Source organism: Sipha flava, unplaced genomic scaffold, assembly GCF_003268045.1.
Source record: "Sipha flava isolate LNK unplaced genomic scaffold, YSA_version1 116_pilon_pilon, whole genome shotgun sequence".
Taxonomy (NCBI): domain Eukaryota; kingdom Metazoa; phylum Arthropoda; class Insecta; order Hemiptera; family Aphididae; genus Sipha; species Sipha flava.
The window spans coordinates 1,150,331-1,163,404 of NW_020271740.1; the positions used below are offsets into that span (position 1 = coordinate 1,150,331).

At 24.7% G+C, this 13,074-nt stretch overlaps 1 protein-coding gene across 1 annotated transcript; it reads left to right on the forward strand.

Annotated features, from left to right (window-relative positions):
* The first annotated feature begins 860 nt into the window (after positions 1 to 860).
* LOC112692551 lies at positions 861 to 4,856 on the forward strand. The gene is made up of 7 exons (XM_025567254.1): positions 861 to 1,105; positions 1,287 to 1,507; positions 1,585 to 1,771; positions 3,152 to 3,318; positions 3,418 to 3,520; positions 4,155 to 4,578; positions 4,662 to 4,856. Exons 1-6 carry the CDS (start codon positions 923 to 925, stop codon positions 4,365 to 4,367), a joined length of 1,074 nt encoding a protein of 357 aa, XP_025423039.1. The 5' UTR covers positions 861 to 922; the 3' UTR covers positions 4,368 to 4,578; positions 4,662 to 4,856.
* Positions 4,857 to 13,074: the final 8,218 nt, after the last annotated feature.

Genomic DNA, 13,074 nt, shown 5'->3' on the forward strand with positions numbered 1-13,074 from the left:
ATAGACAAACAGAAAATTTAGTTAAAGATTTAAACAAAATAAATAAAAACATTCAATTTACACTCGAAATACAAATAAATAATACATTTAATTTCTTAGATTAGATACAATTACCATAATAGATCAAAATATTGAGTTTAATATTTACAAGAAATCTAGGTATTTAAAACAATTTTAAAAATAATATCTTATATTATTACATTTTAGATAATAATAAATAATAAAAACTAAAGTATTTATATTTCTGAACATATCTATATATAATTAGAACTCATTTTAAATAAGCTCTTCTATTAAAATAAATTATCTTCATGTAAAACGACTAATTTTTCTCAATGTACCTATTCCTTCCTTTATTTTTCTATAATCAGTGGCGATTTTATTGATTTTGTATGTACCTGATGATTAATTGTATTCGAAAACAGTTGTATTTTACAAATATAATAATACTCCGGGTAAACTTTTATTAATTAATTTACTTATATATTAAATCCATAAAGTTATGATTCTTTTACTATCACTTTATTTGACATAAACTAATATAAAAATAATAATAATTAATATAAACCAATAAAATACTGTAATAACAACAATCGTTAGAAAATAGAAAATGACAATACATCCAACTTCAACAACACAGTTTCTCTTTTACGCTAGACGTCCATCATATACCATTACATCTATAGATCATGTCGACATGTGTGATCACAGCCTAATCAAACATAATATATACTGATCAATTATAAATATAAGAATAATATTTTGTCTGAAAGGAAATTTGAAATATGATATGATAAACGATTATTTCGGAACCATAACAACAAATTATGAAATTTATAACAGGGTCTACTTGTGTATTAAACTCAATTGTTTAATTTCAGTACTTGATATTAATTGTTTAACTTTTTAAAACGGTGAAAACATGAATATATTTAAGACACCTTTATCTGAGAATTATTCATCTAGCTGCATTCGTGATAAAATTGAACTTGAACGAAAAATTAAGACATACATAAACCATATAAAAGTTGCTGAATGGCACTATCATTTTAATCGAATTTTCATTAGCCCAGGAAATTCATTTAATGAAAAATATATCATCAAGGTAATAGGGTAACCAAGTTATTTAACAAGTTTATTTATTATTTATAATACTTAAATGTAGAATAATTGATAAACGCAATAATTTTTCGAGTTTATATTATTAATTAATAGGTATATTTTACATTAAAAAAATTAAATAAAAAACGATAAATAAAATTTGATCTAATTTCAAATATTTATAGTTTTTATCGTCGATGTTAGCCAAACCTAATGGGATATCTGGAACTCATGTCCCTTCAACTGCAAGCTCGTATAATAACCATCTAATACCAAAAAAAGTTATGGGATTTCAATCACCCACCACATTAAACAACATTAAAGTGGTCAAGGACGGTGAATTAGTGGTAAACGAAGACTATGTTTATAATATTCTTGATCGCTTGTCGCCTATAGAATTTTCCAAGTTAATGTCCTATATAAACATTAATATCTAATGCAATAAAATTTACAAAATATAGCAATTTAAGTATACGATTTTAGATTGTTGGATATAGAACCGACAAAAAGACTAGACACTTTAAAAAATCAATACCGCATGTTTAATGACATTTTAGATAATAAATCGATGGACGATTTAGATAAATTAAATAATGAAATACTGACAGAAATTCCATACGAAATATATATCGAAGCCACAGAACATAATAATATACCAATATACATTAATGTAATGAAATTTTTTAGCATAACAGAAATTATATTAATAAATTTATATTTTCAATATGTTAACGGAATTAGGACGAACAAAATCATATTGTGAATAAAGTCAAAAGTGATGATCTTTTGGAAATATTGAAAACATGCGGCGTCGTAATAATTGATATATCTAGAGATATTGCAGCTTTGTCAAGGGGAAAAGAAATATTTAGATCTTTCAAAAAAAAAATCGATAAGTTCAAAAGAATAGATAATAATGGCAAAAACAAAAACAAAATATTAATTATATTACTATCGACTATAATGACATGGGCAGGTGTTAATAATAAAGTAAGTTGCAATTTTAATAAACAACCGAAAGATTGTTACAAATTATTATTATTATGAATTTTTATTATGAAAAAGTTCATCGTAAGTAAGAATTGTAATGTGAAAAATAGATTTCCAAATCCTGCATTTATGGAGCATTATGAATTTGAACTCGAAGTTTTAGCCATCAACCAAACAATAGGAGTAAAAGGATTAACATGATATCCGGATGGAAATTTCTCCATAGATATTAATTTTTTTTGTTTTAGTACCATTAATGAGGGCCACATTAAACACTCAAATTCTTTTTCATTCCTTAACTGTTGGATAAAACAACTTTAAAATGTCTAATTCCTATATAACTATATTATCTACGAATTGCGGTATAAGTTCATTTAAAAATGTCTTTGTATTGTATGTATTTCTTTTGTAAAACAAAATAATTAGTTCTATAATCAAATTAATTGTAAGTTAAAAGAAGATTCAGCGTTTCTGGAATTAATACTTTTTACTAATACTTATACTGTTTACTAATTAATAAATTAGTATAAACTAGATAGTTAATCGATTTAACGTCATAAGGTAGACTCTTATACTGGGCATTTATATGCTGCTACACTGTCTATCTGCACATGCAGATTTATTACTTCACAGTAATAAATGATAATGAACGTTTTTATCGTAAATAATTATCTAATTTTCCCTAATTTATTGCGATACCTAGTCAATATTATTACCTGTTGCTTAACGTATCTTATATGCTTAAATTTACTCTAATTATAAAATCAATATTTTTATTTTCGATACGACACATTTAAATCTATATTAAAAATTTGTACATCAATTTGTATACCTTGTAGAAATGGAAATTCAAAAGTTATTTTTTCTAAATGGTTAATGGATGAAAATATAAATTTGATTATAAGTGTTTAATATGGCCACTTTCTATTAAACTGTACTAAAATAAAAGAATTAAAAAAACAATTAATATCCATGGAGGTATTTTCATCGATATATTACGGTGGGTTAACTTTTATATATATGTACAGTAATTTCAGTTTTGGTTTTTTTTTATTACAAGTTAAAAGAAATTGTGTCGTCTGTAATTATTTGGACTGGTTTGACATATGGTTACGAACAAGATTTGTTAAGATTCGCGTTTAATTCGGCTTGTCAAAATACTGATGTATTTCCAATACCAAATAGTCAAAACTACATTCCAGTAATACACATTCAAAACTTAGCCAGGTTAGGATACATCTCACTTTTTGCTTATCCTTATTGTATATGATACTATTTATAAGCATTTAATTTCTGTTGCTTTGTTTATGTTCTGATTATCTATAGGATCATACATAAAGTAATACACGAAAACAAGGAATTACTGAAATACAATAACTGTATTTTTGCTGTTGAAAGTCCTACGAATACATTAAATCAAATCATCACGGTAAGTATATGTTATTAAATCTTAAATATATATATATATTAATACTTTTATGTTATAACGAAAGGTTTTATAAATATTTTCTTAGACTCTTGGTAATATATGCGATGTAGGCATTTCGACTCCTGTGTCACTGGACACATTTATAAATAATTATAAACTCGAGGTGAGCAGAAATATTTTTTTATTATGTAATGTATACATTTCAGTATATGTTATTAGGGCTTACATAAACAAATGATATCTGTTGATATTAAAGTGCATTGGAACATTAAACAAGTGTGGCCTAATTTTGAGTGGTATAGCGGCAGATCATCGATCACTCACAATATGAAATCTTTGGTTGAGATTTATAAAAGAGAACATAATATTAAAGTAATTTTTTAATTTTAAAATCGAATGTGTATTTAATTTGCGTGTATATTTATTTTCCGTAGATTTTAAAATTGCATATTCTCGGTCCAGTAGCTTCTGATATGACCATACTTGCACATCGAATAGCTCAGCATTATAATTTGATATATTTAGACCCAGAACAAATTACTCAAAATTTAATTAATGAAATCGTGAATTTTATAATAATATATACTTAAAAAAAATGTATTGACTGCTTATTGTAATCAATTTTTTTGTACAGATAGAAGAAATCCAGTCATTACGTCAAAAAATGCAATACACAGAATCAGAAATAGACTTACTAGAAAATGTTGACAATAATTATGAAAAAGAAGACCCAGTATTAACCGAATGTATAACAGAGTTAGAACAAAAACTAAAAAAATTATATTTATCTATGGATTTCAACGATGGCATATTGGAAGATAAATATTTAATCCCGTATGTTAAATAAAAAATGATTTGCTATGTATTGCCTCAATTCGTTTGAAAATATCTTCAGCTGTTAAATTTCTTCAATAGTTTATTGAATGAAAAAATATCACATTCCATTTCTACTAAATGTGGGTATGTTTTGAACGGGTATCCAAACACAACAAAAGAAGCCAAAGAACTATTCATTAACATACGTTCACCGAAACAGATAGATATTAATAAATTACCCGGTAATCTACTTCATTTTTTAATAGAATTAGTTTCTTGACAGCATAATGATACGTTTTTAATTATTATTGATTTCTACGTTTAGATTTGGTTGTTTTTTTAAAACAAAACACACAAATTGATCTCACACCTTCCTTCGACAATAATGTTGAAATGGAAGATACAAAAAAAACAAATTGGATTTGTAAAATCAGTTGATATTTTTTCATCAGGAAGTGAAAATAAGTTTGCACCAAGTGCATCGGATAAAGTTATTGCTAAGTCCATATTAAAAAAATCAACGAAGAACAAAAAATTGTATGTTTAAATCATCCATTATTCATACATATATATGATATTAATGAAATCGAATAATAACAGTGGTAATTATAATGAAGATTGCTATGATAATCTTCTGAAAATGTTCAATCGTTATTGTGTGCCGATAAAAACCATTGATTTTTCAATGCCGTCATTAAATTTAAATATAAATCAATTAAATTCGTCAAAAATAATTCCGGATATCGAGTCGATCTTAAACACAGTAATCAATGAAATTGAATTAAGTTATTATGGTAATTGAATCATTAGATAAATGCAACATGCATTTATAATACAATTCAAATTTGAAAACACTAACGATAATTAAATAATATTACTAGTAAATTATTATTATATGATTCAGAATTGTTGAAAGATAACACAATTAGTCTGAATGAAACCGATTCAATATATAAAGAAATGGACGATGAACGTAATCAATTTGAACAATTAAAGGAAAAAGTATACTTAAATATATCTTAAAACTACCTATCAATAAAACACAACAGCATTAATAATGTTAACCAAGGCTTGGTTAATTTATTTAATATATATATATATATATATATATATATATTTAATTAATATTTATTGTTTATTTAATTTTATAACAACTTAATATTGTTTGAAAATATTATATTCCAAAAAATCTACTTATTTCCGTATTTTAATTTCATTTCTTCTTCTTTTTCACTGACATTTATAAATCTATTCCAATCGTTGTTGTCATCACATCTTCGTCCTTCCATTTTTTTCAAGCTTCAAACATTTTCTTTTATGCTTGCACTCTCAGAGCTAAGTTCCTCTTTAACTGCCTCTTGGTCTTTTCCTTTCCGATTTTTATTCTATAACTGTTCTGATGGTTCCTTTTTAATTTTATTTCACAAATATATATTTAAAAAAATCAGCTGTAAATAAAAATTATTAAAACTCATACTTGTGAATACTTTTGAGGTAATAAAATGTTGTACTTATGTATAAAATATAAAATTTTTTGCATTTTTTCTATTATTATAATATAATATAATATTAAATGATGATAGGTACGTGAAAATCTTATGATTAAATATTACGATAATACTGTGACATTTTAATACCAATATTGTGTTACGTTACAATTATATTTTTACTATGTTCAATTTAAATTATGATAAAAAAAATTAATTGAATAAATATAAAATACTAAAGTATATACTTATAAACTTATAAACTATTTTTCTAATTACAAACCAAAATATGCCGACAAGTTATTCACAATAACAAACAATAATTTTTTATAACTATAACTCATTAAAATCTTTGAATGATATAATTGGAAAACTATATAATAATAAAATAATAAAAATTAAAATCATAAATTTGTAATTATAAATTATTTAATATATTAAATACTTATAATGAAACAAGTTTTAATTAAATAGATGAAATTATTAGAAGAGTTTGGAAATTTAATTGATTTCGAACACATCGAAAGTTTATCACGTGAAGAGTATTTGAAGAAAAATGTTACAATTAATCTGTCCAAATTATTAGCTCAAGTGGCAAATTTGAAACCAAAGAATTCTGTTGGATTTTTGGTAAAAACATTTATTATTAAAATTTCGTCAGGTAAATAATTATATTAAATTCCGAACTAAGTGATGAACATTTTAATTTTACAGCGATAATTTTATAATTCTCGAGTAGTCAATCTACACCAAAAGTCTCATATAGTATCAGTGTCAGTGGCGTAGCCAGGAACTTTTTATGTGGAGGTTCAGCAAATTTATATATATTTAATCTTATCACTATCATTTTGACTACTATTTGTATTGATCCCGGTATTTTTAAGTCTGCCTGACATTAGTTTTTTTGACTCAGATAAAAAAAAAAAAAAATTTTCATTTATTTTAACTTAAAATGTTTCAATACACTAGGTGTTATTACAAGTATTTTGACAGTTTTAAATTTTATAAGTAATATTTATAATAATGATACTAAATAATTAATGTTTAGGTAAGATAATTGAGATTGTTATTGAGAATACAATTTGACATTTTTTAATAGAGTTAATGTGGATATTTATTAATATAATTATAAAAGGAAAAGAGATAAGATTATGGAATACTGCTACCTTTCACTGCTGAAATAAATTTCTCTATAATGCATGCTGTGCTGAATAAATTTTAAATTTTTCAAGAATTTTAAATTTCTCCTTACAAAAAGTTTAATTAACATATATTCCGAAGAAAAAATTTTAAAAAAAAATAATTAATTTTTGACCGAGTTATTCAATTTTTTACTTTCCTAAACCAGTGGTTCTCAAATCTTATGTATATCCGTATAAACCATTCAAATATTACCGTATACGTATAATATTTATTATTTATAATATTCCTTTTTTTCGTAGTACAAACAGTAAAAATTTACCTAGATGTAAAGATGTAAGATGTACCCTTAGGGTGACCGCACATTGGTAAAACAAAACTGCTTTAAAGCGCCTAAAAGCTCTTTATTGTGACTTATGAAAAATAAAACATTTATATTTTATGGGAAATACGCACACTGATAAAGCGCAGTCAAAACAAAACATTTTTGACTTTAGTCATGACTAATATTGCTTTATTGAAATAGAACGTGCGCTATTTTAATTAGTCATAATCAAGCAGTCACTGGATGGTTATATCAAAATGGTGCCAACAATTATTTATTTATGCTAAATTGTCTACAATATAAAGGTAATTATATTTTATATATGTACATAATTTTGACATATACTATATACTATACGTATCACCTAAAAAATTTTAAACATTAAGTAAATAAGTAGAAGGTACATATTATGTGTATATTATTTATTTTATTCAATAGGCTTATAAAATGTTTGTTGAGCATGAAATTAACCTCGAAAATTTAATATCGTTTGTCCAAGAGCGTCAGTCTCTTATTGATTACAAAAACAAAATTTATTTTCTTCCTGTTCAATTTCTTTTAAAATAAACCATAAAATAAAAATAGCAATGTCCTCCTCGTTAGGTTATGACGACTGGTTTTACATTGATTTGACTAACTATGTTTTATCTAATGTATGGTCATAATGCTTTATTTTGACTAAAAGCAAAATGATTAAACATGACTTAAATTCCTTCAGTCAATTTTACTTTACCAGTGTGCGGTCAGCCTAAGAAAAATTTAATTTGTAGATAACAGTCAAAAACAACAAAAATTATTATTATTGCCACGGATGCAGTATCATATTTATTTTTTGGTAATCACTGGAAATGACAAAATGTAAATGTATTAATACATCTTTAGAATTGAACGGAAACAATTTTTTTTTTTTCAATTGATTTATTACTTTCTTTCCTAGACAGCACTCCATATTTAGTTAATGTAGTAATTACACCTTATTTTATAATAGAGCAAAAGCGTATACGCGACAGTAGCACACCCGAGAAACAGACTGTTGTCACGTATACGCGACAGTAGCAGTGAAAGGGTTAAATGTGCTTAGGACTGTAGTGAGAAGGGAGATAAGGGGACCAATTAATGGGTTTAGATTTGAAATAAAAGTTGATATAGTGTCGGCGATATTATTCTCTGTGTGGTGTGTGATAATTGAAATTTTGTGGCTTCCACATGTTTGGTCTTGGACTGGGCGTTGGAATCAGAGCCCTTGGTTGGACGGACTCTTGGGACTGTTTTTTTGAAAGTAGCTTTGTAAACTGGGCATCTCTTGAAATTTGCTGTGTGTTACTTTGTGCAAAGGGCGCATTTAGGTGGACTATTATGGTCTTTGAAGCACTCTTTCGTGGGGTGATTACTACCACACTTTACGCATTTAGGTTCGTGGCACCAATTGTTTCGCGTGTGTCCGTAAAGTTGGCAATTGTGACATTGTGGTGGACGACGTACCTTTTTATGTAGTTTCTCAATCGAAACTTTGGTATTGAGTAGAAACTTGATGTCAAAAGCATCTCAGATAAAAAAAAAATAATTAATTTTTCTTGTCTGCTTATTTGTTAGAGAATTTTCCTATAATAATAAATAATAATAATAACAATTTAGGAACTAGGAAATAATATAGGAACATAAATATTAGATATTAAAATATTTTCTGTCCAATCACTTAGGTATACTAAAAATTAAATTTTAAAATATCTTACCATAATGGAATGTTTAGATGTCTTTAGAATGATGTCAAATTAAAATTAAACAAATATACCTAATTGAATACAAATGTCAAATATAAACGATTAAATAAGTAATAAATAAAACAGTGAGACACCAACGGGCAACAATTAACTATTAACTAATAACTATTAGTTTTATACAATAAGGTGCTAATGTTAAATGATCGGCGAGCCGCGAATGCAATAGGTATACCCAAAATAAACTTTGAATATAGACAATGATATCACTTTTATGTCGGAACCAGACGACCGATTTAGAATCAACCATTGTAGAAAACCTAAATAATATGTTCCCAAGCAAAAATGATCAAAGTAGTAGTAAAATATCTAAATATGGTCATAATATTATGCGTGTGTGTGTATGTGCAGCGTGTGTATAATACGTTTATAGTGTTTATACAAACTATTAATATGATTTCAAAAAATTTTAGTCAAAATTCTATAATATAAAAATGTTTAAGAAAAAACCGTGTTTCATATAAAAGTAAATTTACCATCACAGGTTTATGGGGGGGGGATTCTGATCCCCAAACCCCCCTCCCCCCATTGATACGTCACTGATCAGTGTTATATTGTATCAGAAATTCGTCCAAAGTGATATTTTTTTGTTAAATCAAAGAACATTTTTGAACAAGAAATATTTTAATTAATTTGATAAAATATATTAGTTAAGTGTAGTATGAATTGTTTTTTATAATAAATAACCTATATAAAAATATTGAAATAAGTACAATTTAATTTATTTTCAATATAACTATGTGGATTCTTTATTATAAAATTAAGTCAATAAATTTATAAAAAATGTTCAAAAAAATTCGTAATAATAATAATTAAATTTCCATAAGGGTTATTATTAATAAGTATAATTTAAGTTATTATTCATAACTATACTTTATCATGAAAATCTTAACTTCATTACTTACTCATTTAATATTTCTTATGTTTAATTTGATTAAATGTTTCAAACATTAGTTCCGTGACCTAAAGGTTAAATAAAAAACAATAGTAAATCAATAATAAAAAAAGTAGTAATAAATAACTGTTCGTGTTTAGCGATGATTATTTTATTTTACCTACAATTTAAGACATTAAATGTTCTTTGATAATTTATTTTAAAACGAAATAAAACTTATAATTGTATCATAATATAAAAATAATTTGTCGTACTTTATATGATTTTAGATTTATTATAGTAATAAAATTAACAATAAATAAGGGACATTCGGATTTTAGTAAATAAAAAAATTATTTTTTTATTTTTTAGGCGTATATAGCTCTGAAAGAGTATCCTGAAAATTTTCTCCATTTCCCAGGTTATTATAAGGAGAGTGTTAAAATACTAAAGTTTTTGAAATCAATGTATAATACTTTCGACCCTAATAACGTTTACTCGAAATCATTAGTGGAAATGTCAATGGTATACTCTTTAAGTGACGAAGATGTAAACGAGAATGAAGAAAAATCATTTGGCGAAGAAAATATTTTTGAAAATTATTTTATGTACGAATAATTATATTATAATAATAACAATAATAAGAATAATAATTATGTATTATCAGATAAATTGTTTTTACTGTTATTGATTCCAATATAATTATTATTATGTTCAATCTAGTAGTAAAAAGATACTTTTAATTTATATTTAAATAGAGATATAAATACATCAACTTAAAAAGTATTTAAACAGTATTTCAAGTACATTTGTCGTTAAGTATTTAAGAACAAATACAAGCACTTGGAAAGTACTTAAATACATATAATTTTTTTAATTTTATAATCAATACATTTTTTCTGATATTTAAACTTTGAATTCGACTATTGAGGTTATAGATTCATTTAAACTATATATTATAGATTAGATATGTGCTAACTAATAGTCTATAGCAGGGGTGGCATATTATTTTGAGGCTACGTGCCAAAAATTACCTTTCTTTTTCTTTTCTTCGAGCGAGCCAATAAATATTTTATAATAAAAAAGTTTGACATATTATATATTTTAAGAAAACATTTATTATTAAATTATAAATATAAAAAAATGTAACATTTTAAATTAATATAAAATTACATTACTATGGTAATTATTCATCATCTTAATGTGATTTATTTTGTTGAATTGTCAATTTATTGGTATTTGGTTTATAATTAGTAAACTTAGCACATGCGGTACTACATTCATCAGTTGATCGATTCATTAAATCAGATTTTATAAAATACATTTTATAATAAAACATAGAAATAAATAAATATAAATATAATATATATATAATAATTATATATTAATTATTACTTATTTTATTTTATTATGTTTTATATTTAAATATATTAAATTATAAATTTTATTTTATAATAGTGACTCATATGAATAAGTTAAGGAAAAAATAAACAAAATCGCTAATGCTCTATATTGCGTCATATTACGTTTAGTATGTTATTTACGTTTTTAACGAATCGACAATTTATATTTCTGAAAGACGTCAATAATAGTAAGAAGGTACTAACATTGTAATTGATTATTAAAGATTTAAAAATATAATGTAAACATTATATTTTAATTTTTTTACGTGTCATCTTAGGAACGCGTGTCATAGATGTGCGTGCCATCCGCAACTTATAGAAACCACCTGCTATAGAGCTATCCTATCACTTACGAATGATAATAATTTTACATTAATATATTTCAAATGTACTTAATAATATAATATTTCGTATTTAGTGCCACAGTAAAAAACCAATGTAATATAATTGTAAAATTATTTTATATAAATGAAGTTTATTTAACAAAAAGAATGTTATAAAAATGTATTAATAATTATAAATATTAATACCAAAAATGTTTATTTGTTATACGTACATGATATTCACACAAAACCCGTATCCCGTAATCGTTTATTTGAAGTGTTCAATAATTTTCGTCACAATATAATACAGTATAATGGAGGTTATGTCGAATATTACAAAATTTCAATGACTTATGAATTCTGACTAAAAAAAATGTAATATTTAATTTCTTGAAAAAAAGTCGATAAAGTATTTAAATAAAAGTAGGTATTTGATTTTAAAATACAAATACGTTCAAGATTATATTTTAAAAGTATTTAAAATACATTTACTAAAATACTTTACAAGACTGATTATGTTTTTTTTCTCTATACCAAATCTAAGTATCTTGCTAATTTCAAGTGTAGGTACATAAATATTTAATAGAATATCATAATTATATTATTAATTATTAGATATCATATTCTTTTTTTTAAATTTGAATTGATTTTTAATAATATTAATTTTGTATAACAAATGGTATTTATGTATTATTGAAACATAAACTTCTACACTAGAATAATATAATTAGTTTAATATAGAAGTTTGTGGATTTAAAATAAATAATTTAATGTGATTAAATCATAATGATATTAAAATCACCCATAGATATTGTACTCAACAGTAAAAATTTGAAACCGAAGTATGTAGCTAATATTCAGTACAAAGTTCAATAATACATAAAGATACACTTTTAACCCTTTAACTAGTGATATATATATATATATATATATATATATATATATATTGAATAGAGTATTTAAAGAGTGAATTATTAATGAAAAAAATATTGATTATTTGCTTAAAGTAAACACGTCATTTGACGTTATAGATCAGGGATGGCCAACCCGTGGCCCGTGGGTCGCACGCGGCCAACCTTGAAAAGTGTGTGGCCTGCGAGATTTATCAATCATTTACAAAAAAATATTTATTTTTGTCCCAATAAAATATTCTGGAATACCCGCACAACACGGAAGCCGTATTATTAACAATATAATCGCAACAAACAGTTTGATTCATCAACAAAATCTTCGTTTCCAAGTATTGTTGATGTATTATGTTATGCAAGTAGTCATAAAAACAGTGAATTACATTCGATAACATGCGCTTCCGCACCAACAATTTAAAGAGTTCTCGAAAGAATTAGATTCAGAATACGGTGATAAAAACAATAATATTTAATTCATTCTGTTTATTTCAAATAATTAA